Below are 17424 nucleotides of genomic sequence, written 5' to 3' on the forward strand. Positions count from 1 at the left end.
CCTCATTGATTTTGCTTGTTGGAAGCTGGCTGGGAAGTTCACCTGTAATGATCACATGATCCAGGATGTTGCAACCATCAGAAATACAAGTTGGTTGCCAAGCACCTAGATCACGGCCATGTGACTGAAGGGATACCACGATGCTTCTTAGGATCAGTTGTAAGTCACTGTTTTCAGCAATGTCATAATTTTGAACAGTCACTAAACAAATGGTCATAAGTGGAGGATTACCTATGATTATGACATACGTTCCACCCTTGCACCATGCTCAAGTATTTCAAAGGTGGGCTTGCATAAGTTCACAACACATATTTTCTTAGTGCTCTCTGAGCTTGCTCGTTTTCTTGTAGACGCTTCATTCACCAAACTAGGTAATATCCTCAGTGCTAGTAAGGAGTGCTGTTTGCTGTCCATTTATATCTGGTGTCTTGCCTGTCTGTGTGGGCAGGAAGTGATCTGGTTGGGCTGTTTACTGATGGCTCTTTGCCAGTTTCTTGATTGGAGTATTGCTTATTTGATTGTTGGTCTGAAGTTAACCTTGGAGTTAATCTATCTGGATCTGGTTGCTGGTTACTGGTGGTGAAGTGCTGAAGTCCTTTTGTTCTAGAAACCTGGCACTCTGACAAATCAGCCATCAATAGACACATAGACTTTAATAGCATAGCTCTCTGCTATGACCTGTCCGTCTTAGGTGGCCCTGCACGGCATAGCTCATAGCTTCATTGAGCTATGCAAGCCCCTTCACCGGGACAAGGCAGTACTTCATGAAGGAGCAGCAACATCTATAGACTACGCAAAAGAGACAATCAACCAAGACCAAAAGAGAACAAAAAGACTCTAGCACTTCTCCACCAGTAATCAGCAACCAGATCAGCATAGATTAACTCCAAGGTTAACTTTAGACCAACAATCAAGTAAACAATACCCCAATCAAGGAACTGCCAAAGAGCTATCAGTAAAAGCCCAAGCAAAGAATCATTTAAGACTGTCCCCCCCACACACACACGACAGGCAAGTCACCAGAATATAAACTGACAGCAAACTGCACTCTTTACTACCATTGATGAAGTTATGTAGTTAGGCAGTGGTGGGAATTCAAAAAAAAAATTACTACCAGTTCTGTGGGCATGGCTTGGTGGGTGTGTCAGGGGAAGGATACTATAAAATCTCCATTCCCACCCCATTCCAGGGGGAAGATTACTGCAAAATCCCATTCCCTCCCCACCCCACTAACCTACTTTCCAGTTCCATTCTCCTGTGCAGGGCAACCAAAGGAGACCCAGCCAATCAGCTGGGACTTGGGAGGCAGAGAATAGATGGGGGTGGGGCCAGTCAGAGGTGGTATTGCCGGTTCTCCAAACCACTCAAAATTTCCGCTGCCGGTTCTCCAGAACTGGTCAGAACCTGCTGAACACCACCTCTGTAGTTAGGGCAATGAAATGTCTGCAAAAAAACACGCAAGCTCAGATAATCTCATTTCAACCTTGAGCTACAAATATTGACCTTTATTGGTACATGTTTTCTCATTTTGATAAAATCTTTGCTTCCTACCAATAGCACTAAATACAGCTGCATTACCTCCAAAGATTTTCCAAGTCTAAACAAGCAAAATATTGTAATATTTTCAGCTGCGCTTTCTTTCTAAATGACATAGCCCACAGCCTAGAACCTGAATGAGGCCAAGCAGATGGCGAAAGACGATTGCTAGAGCAGACGAGATCCTGCTCTATGAACTGAAATTGAGGATTAAGAACAATTGTCCTACAAAACACACTGCAGCATCTGATTTGCTGAAAGTGTGCTCTGCGTGGATTAAAAATATATATTAATAAATGCTAAACTTATATCAATAGAAAAGTATCCACATTTAGCATGTCTTAGACGTTAGTCCAAAAATCCTAATGGGGGAATTGTAGCAATAGCACTTAGACTTATATACCACTTCACAGTGCTTTTACAGCCCTCTCTAAGCGGTTTACAGAGTCAGCCTATTGCTCCCAACAATCTGGGTCCTCATTTCACAACCTCGGAAGAATGGAAGACTGAGTCAACCTTCAGCCTGGTGTGATTCGAACTGCCAAATTGCAGGCAGCCAATAGTCAGCAGAAGTAGCCTTCACTACTGCATTTTAAGATTTCAAGCCAAAATGAGGGTCATAAAATCTAGAAAGAAAATTTCCATTACAAAACTGGACTCACTCCATGCCATACAACATCCCCATGATTGAATTCATTTATGTATATGGAAACATTAAAGAAAGTGTCATATAAAAAAGGAGTGAACAGTTAAAGGGTAAAAAAAAAAAAGGTTTGGGGTTGTAATTTTTGCTGGATTTGGAATTTATATTGTTTATAATTTGAAATGTACAATAATTAATTCTCTTTAAAATTACATGCTACATTTTAAGATAATTTTCAGTGCAGCGGCATTAAATGCTATTGCATATGTCTATGGAGATTCATGGTTGCCCCAAAAGTGCTTTTTCAAAAGGCAACTGGACTTTCTTTGTTTTTATTTGAAGATGCTTCGCTTCTCATCCAGGAAACTTCTTCAGTTCTGACTGGATGGTGGGGAATGGAAGGATTTATACTCCTTGCAGACCGCTGGTCATTTGCATTTTTTTTAGAGTCATTGAGGCCATTTGGAGGTTTCTTCAGACAGAGCTGAAGAAGCTTCTTGGATGAGACGCGAAACATCTTCAAGTCCAGTTGCCTCTTGAAAAAGCACCTTTGGGACTATTGCACATGGTAATTTCACTTTGGGACTATTGTACAGATATATTTCACACTGAAATATATCTGAAAATGATTTCTTTAAAACACAGTTGGATGAACATTTATACCAGAGGCAGATGCCTTGCACTTTCTCGATGGAGATTCTCAGTCATCCAGGTTGTTGTCTCAAACATGGTTTAACATCCAGTCTCAACAGTCAGAATCTATCCTTCCATCCCCCCTCACACCACCCAGTCACAACTTTCCAATAGATACTGATCAACCCCAAGGATAGGCGAGTTATGTCTACAACAGCTGGGAACCACATTTTCCAGTTCACATGGTCAACACTTTTACATATTTCCTGTAAGAAATTTAAATTCCAGAAACCTCAAAATACGATGTTTTTATTTTTGCCACAGTGCAATTCTGTCCATCCTTCACAAGTCTACTGCACAACAGTATAACAATTGAGGGTACTGAAACGGAGAAAACCATTGATGTTCAGTTTTATTTGTGGAAAAATTAGTCACCCCTTTGTTCTAAAAAAGAGATCTCCAAACTTGGCAACTTTAAGACTTGTGGACTTGTGAATTCCCCAGCTAGATGTATTGGCTGGGGAATTCTGGGAGTTGAAGTCCACAAGTCTTAAAGTTGCCAAGTTTGAAGAGTCCTATCAAATGATGATCTGTTTTGTCCCTCTCTTTTTGGAGCCCCAATATCTGAATTGCCGAGAAAGTTTATCATACAAAAAAGCAGTAAATCTATTCTCTCACCAGCCCCACTTCCCACCTCTTGTCTTATTGACTTACTTGGATAACTTCATTTCTATTTGTTGCCGGATCTCCTGCCTCTCTTCGTCAGTCCTTCTTGGGAAAATGTTCCTATCTTCCAACTCCTGTTTGCTTGGCCTGTTCCGCAGTTTCACTGCCAGAAGCTCTTTCTTGCATTTTCTTGGCAACGTACCTGGAGCGTGCAATGAAAGACAATGGGAATGTGTCAAGGAGATGAGCCCTAAAATAGCAAAGTATATCTTGTGATTAATATATATAAGGTGCGGCTACTAGAAATATCTTCTGCTAATGGGTCTATGTAGGAAGAACGGGGGTTAATCACAAAGGAGATATAGTTAGTCCTTCACTTATGTCAAGTAGGACCAGAAGTTCCATTGTTAAGCAAGGCAGATGTTCAGTTACATCTGATTTTACAACCTTTTTGCCCTGGTTGTTAAGTGAATCACTACAGTTGTTAAGTGAATCATTGGTCATTAAGCAAATTTGGCTTCCTCCATCTGTCCATGTCCACATCTTTCTCCTTCTGTCCTGGTCAATTTTAACAGAGGCACGACTGAGAGTGCATCACTGTTTGGTGCTTCAGTGCCTCAGATAGAAAGTCCATACAGAGAGTGGTGAGGACAGCTGAGAAAATTATAGGAAGCTCGCTTCCTGTTATTCAGGATACTGCTTATAAGTGCTATGTGCTTAGAGTTCAAGGGATTGTTAGATTGTTCCCCTCTGGGAAGAGATTTTGAAGTATTTCTAGCAGGACTACCAGATTCTGTAACAGCTTTGTTCCCTATGCCATTCGTCTGATAAACTCTCAAGATTTGTTTTCCTTGCCATGTACATGTATACATCCAAACTGAGCCATAGTGGAGCAGTGGTTAGAGTGCAGTACTGCAGGCTACTTCTGTTGACTATCGGCTGCCTGCAATTTGGCAGTTCAAATCTCACCAGGCTCAAGTTTGACTCACCCTTCCATCCTTCGGAAGTGGGTAAAACAAGGACCCAAATTGTTGGGGGCAATTATGCTGACTTTGTAAACCACTTAGAGAGGGTTGTAAAGCACTGTGAAGCGGTGTATAAGTCTAAGTGCTGTTGCTATTGCTATGCTGTGTCGTTTCTCTGTGTCATATAATATATGTGGGTATATGCATAATTTTGTATTTATTTTGTGTATTGGATATGATGACCCTTTGAGAGCTGTAGGCAATGAAAGTTCATTTTATAAATAAATTTTATTGATTTTACAATTAAAACAAACTGACAACACATACACACAAAAAAGAGAGAAAAAAGGGAGAAGAAAATAGAAAGAAAAAATAGAAAACAATTAAAAACATTTTAATGTATGCTGATTAGTTCATTTTAATGTATGCTGATTAATGTACATTCAAAGTGAGAATAAAGTTATTATTCCATTCCATTCTATTCCATTCCATTTGTCAGAAGCCAACTGAGAAAGTCACAAATAGAATAGAAAGTGTGATTGGACACACAAGGAATTTATCTTTGGTGCATAAGCTCTCAGTATACATAAAGAAAAAATAAAATACATTCATCAAGAATCATAAGATACATCACTTAGTGATAGTCATAGGTTACTAATAAGCAATCAAATCATACTAGGGAACAAATAAAACAATATAAATTGTAAAGATACAAGCAACATGGTTATAGTTATAAGTTGGAAGAGATAGGTAATAGGAAGGATGAGAAGAATAATAGTAATATAGTCTTACTAAATAGTTTGACAGTGTTGTGGGAATTAATTGTTTAGCAGAGTGATGGCATTTGGGGAAAAACTGTCCTTGTGTCTAATTGTTCTGGTGTGCAGTGACCTATAGCGTCATTTTGAAGGTAGGAGTTGAAACAATTTAGATATTTTCATATCCCTCTTTTTGACTCTTGCAGTATACAGGTCTTCGATGGAAGGCAGGTTTGTAGCAAAAACCAAAAATGGCGATCATAGGAGGCTGTAACCATTGTAAATATGTGCTGGTTGCCAAATGCCTGAATTTTGAACATGTGAATGTGGGGATAGTTGTAAGCATGACAATAGGTCATGTCTTTTTTTAAAAAAATTGCCATTCTAATTTCAAATGTTGTTAAACAAATGACTGTAAGCCAAGGACTACTTGTATTAATGCTGAAATGCAGATCAGAAGCCTCAGTGATTCAGATAATTTCTCTACTTGGCACACTATACTTCAAGTCAGGTTACATTTTTCCAGAGACAATCCTCCTATTTAGGATTTAAATTTTATTTATTTATTTATTTATTTGATTGGCCAATTGTTTACAAGATAATAAGTATAAGTGTATACATAGTTGTGAATACATGAAATGGGTACATATAAGAAAAATAAAAGAAGAATAAGAGAAACAATAGGACAGGGACGGTAGGCACGTTGGTGCGCTTATGCACGCCCCTACAGACCTCTTAGGAAAGGGTGAAGTCAATAGTAGACAGTCTAAGGTACATTTAAAATTTTTTGAATCAGTCTGAACTCGGGGAATATTTCCAAAATCTGTAGCTGAACTTTCCTGAATTATTTCCAGGTTACTAGCTCCTTTTCTTTGACAGAAATCCCGTGCAACTTTATTGTAGAATAAGTTCTACATTTCACAACATGTGAGAGCATTGGGTGAGCTTAGAGCAATTTTAATAAGTGTTTTTTGGTTGTGTATTTAAATGATTCACCTGTTTTTTTCCTTCATTCTGATACGTGAATTTCTGTTGTTTAAAAAAGATGGAATCATTTTATAATACATCCCAGCCAAGATGATTTATTTCCAAAACAAAAGGATTATGTATTATCAAAAGTATTAGGATGAGAAAGAGAATGACTTGGTGTCACAGAGGAAATTTCCACAGTTGAAGGTGGGCTCTATCTTGGATTTTCCCGACACAAATACAACTTTTTCACCACGATACCACAGATACCCTTAGGGTCCTTTCCATTTTATTAGCAAGTCATTGAGAATTGAGTTCATTTCAAGGGAAACTTTGAAAAAAATCAATCCTTATTAGTTTTTCCACCCGTGGAAGGAAGGAGGGATGAATTTGCTGGGAAAAAATGAAATTGGAAATAAAGCTGGAATGGGAGGGCCTGAAGTAAAAGAGAAATTTTGTGAGTTGCTCCAAGAATTTTGTATTTTGTTCCAGTTAAAAGATAAAGGCAAAGGTTCCCTTTGCACATAGGTGCTAGTCGTTTCCAGCTCTAGGGAGTGGTGCTCATCTCCATTACAAAGCCAAAGAGCCAGCGTTGTCCGAAGACATCTCTGTGGCCATGTGGCCGGCATGACTAAATGCCAAAGGCGCACTGAACTCTGTTACCTTCCCACCAAAATGGTCCCTATTTTTCTACTTGCATTTTTACATGCTTTTGAACTGCTAGGTTGGCAGAAGCTAGGACAAGTAACGGGAGCTCACTCCATTATGTGGTGCTAGGGATTCAAACCGCCAAACTGCCAACCTTTCTGATTGACAAACTCAGTGTCTTAGCCACTGAGCCACCAGTGCTTGCAAATTCCAGTTTCTTGTTCCTTTACTTATTCTAGTTACTTGTTCCCTTACTTGCTCCAGTTACTATCCCCATAATTGCAATTATACGAATACTCCGATAATCAATATGACTACTAAACACAAGAGGGCCAAGTCTCTGTTTTAGATATAGAGACACACAAACACACAAACACTGAAAAAAAAATATACACTGCAAAAATCTTTCTAGATGGATTCATGGGAATCCCACATCTTTACATCACTTCTTTAAAATGCCAGAGAGCTTTCTCGTTCATTGTTCAATGAATCTAGCGCCACCCAGTGCCCAAAATGAAAAACATTCCTCCTACTGGAAAAACAGCAGAATAACAGGATACAGGTAGTCCTTGATTTATGACCACAATGAAGCCCAAAATTTTTGTAAAGTGAGTTTTGCCCCATTTTATGACTTTTCTTGCCGCAGTGAATTGCTGCAGTTGACAAGTTAGTAACCTGGTTAAGTGAACCTGGCTTCCTCATTGACTTAGCTTGTCACAAATTCGCAAAAGGGGAACACAGGAGCCTAGGGCACAGCAGAGGTCATAAATACGAACCAGTTGCCAAGCATCGAATTTTGATCACATGATGCTTCAAAGGTCGTAACTATTAAAAATGGTCATAAGTCACATTTTTCAGTGCCATTGTAACTTTACACAATTACTAAATGAATTGTTGTAAGTTGAGAACTACTCTAATAGAATAACAGAGTTGGAAGGGACCTTGGAGGTCTTCTAGTCCAGCCCCCTGGTCAAGCAGGAGACCCTATAACATTCCAGACAAATGGCTGTCCAGTCTCTTCTTAAAGCCTCCAGTGATGGAGCACCAACAACTATTGAAGACAAGCCGTTCCACTGGTTAATTGTTTTAAATGTCAGGAAATTTCTCCCTAGTTCTAGGTTGCTTTTCTCCTTGATTAGTTTCCATTCATTGTTTCTTCTCTTGCCTTTTGGTGTTTTGGAAAATAGTTGACCCCCTCTTCTTTGTGGCAGCCCCTCAAATATTGGAAGGCTGCTGTCAGATCACCCCAGTCCTTCTTTTCACTAGACTTGTTGTTAGTTGCGGAGTCGTGTCTGACCCATCGCAACCCCATGGACAACGTTCCTCCAGGCCTTCCTGTCCTCTATCATCTTCTGGAGTCCATTTAAGCTCACACCTACTGTCAGTGACTCCATCCAGCCACCTCATTCTCTGTCGTCCCCTTCTTCTTTTATTGCCCCCAATCATTCCCAGCATTAGACTCTTCTCCAGTGAGTCCTTCCTTCTCATGAGGTAGCCAAAGTATTTGAGTTTCATCTTCAGGATCTGGCCTTCTAAAGATCAGTCAGGGTTGATCTCCTCTAGGACTGACGTTTTGATCGCCTTGCAGTCCAAGGGACTCGCAGGAGTCTTCTCCAGCACCATAGTTCAAAGGCCTCAATTCTTTGGCACTCAGCCTTTCTTATGGTCCAACTTTCACAGCCATACATTGCAACTGGTAAAACCAAAGCCTTGACTATACACACTTTTGTTGGCAGGGTGATGTCTCTGCTTTTTAGTACGCTGTCTAGATTTGCCATCGCTTTCCTCCCCAGGAGCAAGCATCTTTTAATTTCTTGGCTGCCGGTCCCCATCTGCGGTGATCTTGGAGCCCAGGAAAATAAAATCTGTCACTACCTCCATTTCTTCCCCATCTATTTGCCAGGAATTGAGAGGGCTGGATGCCATGATCTTTGTTTACTAGACTAGACATACCCAATTCTTGCAACCATAAAATAATATAATTGGTAGCAAAATATGAAAGTTGTAATCCAAGATACTACGGAGATATCATTATCTCCCTTATGACTGCTGTGGTTTGACAATGAAAGCCTGGGCCTCTTAGCTGAAGTAATCAACAGGAATCCCAAATGTACAATAAAAAAAGATGTATTCATACTTACCACTAAATTAAAAAGACCCTTTGACCACTTCCATATAGTTTTGTAGGGTTCAGTGAAACAACCCTTGGTAGGGTGGCTGGTTTAAAAAATGTAGCTCTCATATAATCATTGATCCTGATAAATTTCCAGCAGGTTTACATTTATTGTCTTAAGCAGATTGCTTTTATCTGTGGGGGCTGCATACTAAGCTGCTGTATATTCCAAAGGTGTTTTTTTTTTCCCGAAAAGACAACCGGACTTCCTTGGTTTTTCCTTTGAAAACATTTCACTTTTCATTTAAGAAGCTTCTTCAGCTCTAACTGAAGGCCAAGGCCCATTTGTATTGTTTTTTTTACTGCTCTTCCTCCTTTCTTACATCTCTTTCCTTTCTTCCTTCCTACTCAGATAAGACATTTTTTTGCTAGCAAAGTGTCAGGCACAAAGGATCAGGATCACTGGTTCAGTTGTAGCTCAGAAAGATGTATTGCTCATGCCTGTACAAAAGAATCTAGTCAAATAGTGGTCAGCACTAAATTGGCATCTAGACAAGGATCAACAGAATTCAAGAGGAATGGATTGGCTCTCTTGCAAGGACTCTAAACTGAGGATACGTTTAACTCCACCCTCCAGCTCTGCCAGCCCTTCTCCTGCAGTAAGTATTGTTTTCTGTTTCCAGAGGTCAACTGTTTGAAATTAGGCTAAAGTCTAAAGTGAGTCAGAGTGCTGCAGTGGCAGAGTGCAGTACTGCAGCCTACTTCTGCTGACTGCCAGCTTTCTGCAATTTGGCAGTTCAACTCTCACCAGGCTCAAGGTTGACCCAGCCTTCCATCCTTCCAAGATGGGTAAAATGAGGACCCAAATTGTTGGGGGCAATAAGCTGACACTATAAAACGCTTAGAGGGGGCTGTAGAACACTGTGAAGCAGTACATAAGTCTAAGTGCTATTGCTATTGCTATATGCTCCTATGTCTGCAAATTGCATGATCTTCTCTTCAAATGTAACTGAACCAGAAAGCAAAAATAAACTATGAAGAAAGGAAAAACAAAAGAAAATAAAAAGAATGAGAAAGCAGCAGGTAGCCATTAATGGGTGAGAAAAATGGAAGAAGATAAAAGAACTTGGAAAGGGAATTTTGGTCGTTGCCCTTTCAAGACTGAATGAAGCATCCACATGAAATATCGAAGGGCTAGATGGAGATGTAAGGTGGAAGGAATTAAAAAAGAAAAGTGATTGTTCATGTTTGCTCTTCCTCTGAAAATAGAAATTAAGTTTGGATAGTTCCTAGGTGGAAGAAATTCCAGTGGGAGCAAAGGAGCTCCCTCACATGTGAGCATCAGAAAAATGATTGGATTTAACACTGAAAGATGAGCTAAGCAAGAATCAGAGGTCTAGGGCAAAATGGAAATCACAAGAAGGCAATCACGAACAAAAAAAAAGTGGTCAAACAAAATGAGACTGAATAGAATCCTTTAGAGAGGACAATGAATAAATACTGTTCAAGTTTGTTAAAGACTGGACTTCTAAGTTAGGAGAAGCAATGGAAGAGAGTTGGAAGAGACATCATTGAGATGTCAAGAGCCAATATGGTGTGGTGGTTAAAACACCATGGTAGAGACTATGGATTGTAGTCCTGTCTTAGGCATGAAAGCCAGCTGGGTGACTTTGGGCCAATCACCAGGAGACAATGTGTTCTAGTCCCGCCTTAGGCATGAAAGCCAACTGGATGACTTTGGGCCAATCACCAGGAGACAATGTGTTCTAGTCCCGCCTTAGGCATGAAAGCCAACTGGGTGACTTTGGGCCAATCACTAGGAGACAATGTGTTCTAGTCCCGCCTTAGGCATGAAAGCCAACTGGGTGACTTTGGACCAGTCAATCTTAAACTTTAACCTTAATCTGTCTACTGTGGACCTCACTCCATTCCTAAGAGGTCTGTAAGGGGGCTTGCATAAGCGCACCAACATGCCTACCATCTCTGTCCTACTGTTCCCATTTATCCATTTATTCATACTCATTTATTATGTATATACTTATACCTGTTTATACTTATGTCAATATGTGTTATGTTCATACTTATATTTGTTTTCTCATACATGCTTGACAAACAAAATAAATAAAATAAAATAAATCTCTCTCAGCCCAACTCATCTCACAGAATTTTTATTGTGGGGAAGGGAGGAGGAGGAAGGGGTATTAACCAAGTTAACTACCTTGAGTTATTTATCAAAATAATAAAGGTGGGAGATAAACAATAAAGGTGGGGAATAAATAAAATAACTTAAAATAAATCATTGAAAGAGCACCATTGAACATGATGCCTGCACATGTGACTGAGATTGCTGAATTAGTTTCTGAAGAAAGAAACTTCAAGATCATTTGGTGGATGAGCATTGCACACCAATTGCTATGACAATCATCTGGATAATAACCAGAGGGAGCAGACAAAATTAACTGCAGATTTCTTTCAATGTAATTGTAGGATCATTTGAATGTGATGTTTTGCATTGCTCCAGAGACTTTCCTGATGACTAGATAGATTATTTAAAGCTTTGCTACATCCTCAGGTTGCAAAGGAGATGACAAATAGACATTTGAACGAGTGTCCATTAGCCAGGTAGTGAATATAAAATCACTTATTGGAGATGCAGTTCAAAAGAGACTCCAAGGGATGGCAGCAAAACATAAGAAAACAGAAGTGCCAGAGTAAGGAATCAACAAAGAGTGGTGTGTCCTACCCAGAACTAATACAGGACAGAAAAGAGACTATTTCATCCTTCAAGGACTATCACTATGGCACTTTATATAATCAAAAGAAAAAATGCAACTATTGTCCAGGAGGAAGAAAGTCTGAAATGAAAGTGAGAAAGAGAAAGCCATACGGGAGAAGAAAATAGAGACGCACAGGAAATGGAATCCAACAAAATAAAACTTCAAAGAAAAGAGAAAGAACAATGATTCAGAATTGGACAGCAGCATCCATGGGACAACAATTTTCAGCAATTAAGAATGCTAAGCTTGTCGATCAGAAAGGTCGGCAGTTTGGCAGTTCGAATCCCTAGCGCCGTGTAACGGAGTGAGCTCCTCTCCCAGCTTCTGCCAACCTAGCAGTTCGAAAGCATGTAAAAATCAAGTAGAAACATAGGGACCACTTTGGTGGGAAGGTAACAGCGTTCCCTGAGCCTTCGGCATTTAGTCATGCTGACCACGTGACCACAGAGACATCTTCGGACAGTGCTGGCTCTTCGGCTTTGTAATGGAGTTGAGCACTGCCCCCTAGAGCCAGAAACGACTAGCACAGATGTGCAAGGGGAACCTTTACCTTTATGCATGACAGAACCTTCTGTATGTAGCTCAGGGGTGAACTGTCAAACTCTTGATGTTCTCTGAGCATGGTTGATATTCCTAGTAACAAAATGCCTGTAGGAAAACAACCAAGCTCAGAAAACCCCACAAACCCAACACAAGGAGACATCCCCATGGACCAGTCTTTCAGGGTAAGTTTTTATTTATTTAGAAATTTAGCAATTAAACTTCTATACCACTTCACAATGCTTGTACAGCCCTCTCTAAATGGTTTGCCCCCAACAATCTGGGTCCTCGTTTTACCGACCTCAGAAGGATGGAAGGCTGAGTCAATATTGAGCCAGACAAGATCGAACTGCTGGCAGTGAGCTGAGTTAGCCTGCAGTACTGCATTCTAATCACTGTGCCACCATGGCAATCGAATCGAATCGAATCAAATCAAATTGAATAGAATAAGCACTTAGACTTATATACCGCTTCATAGTGCTTTACAACCCTCTCTCTAAGTGGTTTACAGAGTCAGCACATTGCCCCCAACAATCTGGGTCCTCATTTTACCTGACCTCAGAAGGATGGAAGACTGATATAAGGTTCATAAACTGGTTTTTCTTACCAGAAATTATGGAATCATTCAAAACTTCTTCGTCCTCGTAGAAAACCGAATCATCCTTGATTTCAGAGTCCATGATCAGGTTTTCTTTGTTCTCATCCGACTCCTTAACCAAATTCCATCTGTTTTCTGGATCGCTGTTATAGCTCATTGACCCATCCTTCTCTTTGCCATGTTCAGTGCTGGATGTTCTGGACAAGCGGATCTCCATTCGTTTTTTGGGAGATGCTTTATTTTCTCTTCCATGAAAGCTGGAGACAAAACGCAGACAGAATTGGGTTTCACACCAGGGATCAACGCTTGCAACATGTTCTCCCAGACACAAGGCAGGGGGCTGTGCATTGGTGGGATTCAAATTGTTTTACTACCAGTTCTGTGGGCGTGACTTGGTGGGCATGGCAGGGGAAGGTTACTGCAAAATCCCATTCCCTTCCCACCCCACTAACCTCCTGTGCAACAAAAGAAGACCCAGCCGATCAGCTGGGACTCGGGAGGCAGAGAATAGATGGGGGCGAGGCCAGTCACAGGTGGTATTTGCTGGTTCTCCAAACTACTCAAAATTTCCGCTACCGGTTCTCCTGAACTGTTCAGAACCTGCTGAATGCCACCTCTGGAGCTGTGGTATAGGTCAGGGGTCTCCAACCTTGGCAACTTGAAGACTTGTGGACTTCAACTCCCAGGGAGTTGAAGTCCACAAGTCTTAAAGTTGCCATGGTTGGAGACCCCTGGTGTAGGTGACAGGAGATTTCAACATTCAAGATGGGAAAGCTGGATCTGAATATATACCACAAGATGAAGGTACAAGATGACAGTGATGGGGGCATAGCGTTGAAATATGCTAACATGGCATGCCAGGCTGACCTTTTCAAAGAACAGCATGTGTGTTTCTAATATAAACCTTAATTAAAGCAAAACATATTCTGATCATTTATCATTTTATGGAAAAATAGCGAAAATGCAAAAATCACATGCAAAGGAAGCATGCGATCACAAAATATGGGTTAGTCCCCTAAGTATTTTTTTAACCCTAACCCTAACCACTAAGCATTTTTTTGCTCCATGACTTACCACGGTTCATTTAGTGACCATTCATAGTTACAACAACCCTGATAAAAGTGACTGGTGGGCGTTTTTCACAGTTACAACCGTGGCAGCGTCCCCATAATCGTGGGATGAAAATTCAGACGCTTGGCAAACTGGTTCACAGTTATGACCGTGGCTGTGTCCCAAGGTCACATGAACACTCTTTGGGACCCTCTGACAAGCAACCAGATTCACTTAACAGCCGGGTTACTAACTTAGCAACTGCAGTGATTCACTTAACAATGGTGTCAAGAAGGGTCGCAAACTGGGACAAAAACTCACTTAACAAATGTCTCACTTAGCAACAGGAATTTTGGGCTCCATTGTGGTCATAAGTTGAGGATCACCTGTAATTCTATAGTTCTAAGGCAGAATGTTCCATTTTGGTTTTGCTCAGGTTCTAAGTAGTTCCTAGAGGACTGGAGGCTAAAACATATAAAGAGCGATTGCTTGAACTGGGTATGTCTAGTATGATGAAAAGAAGGACTAGGGGAGACAGGATAGCAGTGTTCCAATATCTGAGGGGCTGCCACAAAGAAGAGGGAGTCAAGCTATTCTCCAAAGCACCTGAGGGCAGGACAAGAAGCAATAGGTGGAAACTAACCAAGGAGAGAAGCAACTTAGAACTAAGGAGAAATTTCCTGACTGTTAGGACAATTAATCAGTGGAACAACTTGCCTCTAGAAGTTGTAAATGCTCCAACACTGGAAGTTTTTAAAAAAGATGTTGGATAACCATTTGTCTGAAGTGGTGTAGGATTTCCTGCCTAAGCAGGGGGTTGGACTAGAAGACCTCCAAGGTCCCTTCGAACTCTGTTATTCTATTCTATTCTTTCCTGGTTTCCCCATCAGCCACAAAACCATCCTCACAAACATCTGATCACATTTTCATACATTTGTCACCTTCCCAACTGGCTTCTGACAAAGCCAATGGGGGAACCCCATTTGCTTAATGACTGCATGATTCACTTAACAACTGCAGAGTTTCACTTAACATTTCATTTCTCCCAACAGATGCATTCAGCAACCCACTTTTCTTAATATACTTTCCTTTCCTTAAACAAGTTTTCTGCAGGTTTCCCTCTAATGCCCACCCTCTTGTACACATTTTCCTTTTGTTCTGCAAAAGCCATGCACACTTTTCCTTGGTGAGCTGCACCACACCTTTCTCAAAAATAAAAAATAAGGGCACACCAATGTGCTTCTGGTCCAGGAGTCAAGACTTCAGCTCATTTGCATTAAAAATGCAAAAAAAAAAAATCTGAACTGAATGCATTTCTCTCCCATATCCAATATTGCCTACATCATTCTGATCAAGCCACTGTCATGCTCTTGTTAGAGTCGGACTCTGAAGGAGAGGAGGAACAGCCGACAGGGAGTGGAGGTATGGCTCCGGAGGTTGTGAAGGAGGCTGGGGAAGGGCAGAGACCGGCTGGGCAGTCAGAGGAAGAACCAGGCCCATCCCCTCTTCATCCTAGGGCACGCAGGGAGGAACAGAGAAGGAAACAACTTGGCTTATGAGAGAGGAGGCGGCCACGATCCCCCTCATTAGTTGCAGCTGGGGAGAATAGTATATAAGAGAGACGGTTAAAACACAGTGTTGCCAGAAGCAAAGCGTGTGTTATTTTGGGCTGAAGTTATCTTGGTTGGCATCCTTCCAACAGACTATGCCTTGTTATCTCCTGGTCTGTTGTGGAAATTCCTTCATTGTAGTTTGTTTTGGTTTTTTATTTCACCTCTATCTACTCATTAAGTTCGGACTGTATTGCTTTCTTTTGAAGACTATTTTTGAATAGGTTTTATCTCCAACTGAGAATTATTGAACCGTGGGGCCAAGTTGGAGGCATTAAAGGACATTTATTTACGTTTTGGATTTTGTTACATTTGTGTTACACTCCGGGTCATCACAGCCACTTTTACACTATGTTTGCTTGGCTTCCTTGTTGGAGAAAGAACAGCAAGATTCTACTAGTCAGGCCTCCTCCAAAACGTTGGAATTAACACATCTACAATATGGCGAGGTGGGTTTGTCTATTCATGTGATGGAAGATGCACCTGTGAGGGAGAGTTTTGGCAACAAAGAGGCTTTCCCAAAAAGGAGCCCGGATGAAGAGAATATGTATCCCTGAGTTGGATACGGAAGCGTGGTTCAGGTACTATAGGAGTCCTTGGGGCTCTCTGAGCTTGGTTGTTTTCTTGAAGACATTCATGATGATGTTACCTAGTTGGATAATGAAACGTCTTCAAGTTTCAGACCCCACAGTTCAACCCTGAAGTACAAATTTTCTCGTCTATAAGTTCAGGGTTAGGGTTATTTTGGGCTGAAGTTATCTTGGTTGGCATCATTCCAACAGACTATGCCTTGTTATCTCCTTGAAGTTGGTAATTACTTATCCTGGTCCGTTGTGGAATTTCCTTCATTGTAGTTTGCTTTGGTTTTTTATTTCACCTCTATCTACTCATTAAGTTCGGACTGTATTGCTTTCTTTTGAAGACTCTAGAATCTCTCAGGATATGTCTAGTAGGTTAAAAAGATTATAGCTTTAGTTTGGCAAGATTCTGTCCCTTAAGTATAAGCAAATAAAGATCCAATTCAATTGAGTTTTGCTCTGTCTTCTCTAGGTTTAGGCCTGACAACTATTCTATTATAGAAATCAGCTTGCCACTTGGTAAGCATCTGAATCATAGAACATAGGGCTGGAAGGGACCTTGAAGGTCTTCTAGTCTGACCCCCTGCTCAAGGCAGGAGACCTTATATCATCCTGCACAAATAACTATCCAATCTTTTTTTGAAAACTTCCAGCGATGAAGAACTCATGATTCTGGGAGGGACAACTGTTCCATTGATTCATTGTAACAGAATAAAAGACTTGGGAAGGGACCTTAGAGGTCTTCTAGTTCAATCACCTGCTCTAGCAGGAAATCCTATACCATTCCATTTCTCCTTAGTTCAAGGTTGCTTCTGTCTTTGATTAGACATTCTAAGAATGAATCATGTCATTCTTAGATTTGTATCGGATATTATAGCTGTAAGTAAAGGAAAAGTGATTTGGGCCAGGGGTGGGATGCAATTTTTTTTACTAACGGTTCTGTGGGCGTGGCTAGGTGGGCGTGTCCAGGTGGGCGTGTCCATGTGATTGGGCGGATGTGGCTTTTTTTTGCAGCACCCCTCCCTGTGCTCCGTTTTTTGCCTCCTGGGCCTCAGGGAAGCCTCCCGGACGAAGCAGTAAGACACCGAGGGGGATCCCGGCACAGCTGATCATCGGAACAGCTGATTGTTGGGAGGAAAGAAAAAAGAAATTCCGGTTTGGCCAAACCAGTAGCTATTTTTTTACTACCGGTTCAGCCAAATGGTAACATTTTTTACTACTCGTTTACCCGAATTGGGCTGAACCGGTAGAATACCACCACTGATTTGGGCCAATGTGAAAGACGAATTTGAGTTAAGGGATATCTATTGCCGCGGTTGCTTCACAGGACGCTTGCTTCA

General features: G+C 41.0%; 1 protein-coding gene across 4 annotated transcripts in view; it reads right to left on the reverse strand.

Moving 5' to 3' along the window:
- PHACTR3 (phosphatase and actin regulator 3) overlaps positions 1-17424 on the reverse strand; it is a 281729-nt gene that overhangs the window by 111650 nt on the left and 152655 nt on the right. For 3 of the 4 annotated variants that reach the window (XM_087959229.1, XM_087959228.1, XM_087959227.1), the window contains 2 exons: positions 12856-13103; positions 3527-3680 (listed from right to left, as the gene is read on the reverse strand). In XM_087959229.1, coding sequence (XP_087815355.1) covers positions 3527-3680; positions 12856-13103 — 402 coding nt within the window. Of the gene's footprint in view, positions 1-3526; positions 3681-4094; positions 4697-12855; positions 13104-17424 lie in introns of those variants that run through there. The other variant, XM_087959230.1, reaches the window with a different exon arrangement.

This window comes from Notechis scutatus, chromosome 3, assembly GCF_049901735.1.
Source record: "Notechis scutatus isolate UNSWTSFEM ecotype Mainland chromosome 3, rNotScu1.2, whole genome shotgun sequence".
Taxonomy (NCBI): Eukaryota; Metazoa; Chordata; class Lepidosauria; order Squamata; family Elapidae; genus Notechis; species Notechis scutatus.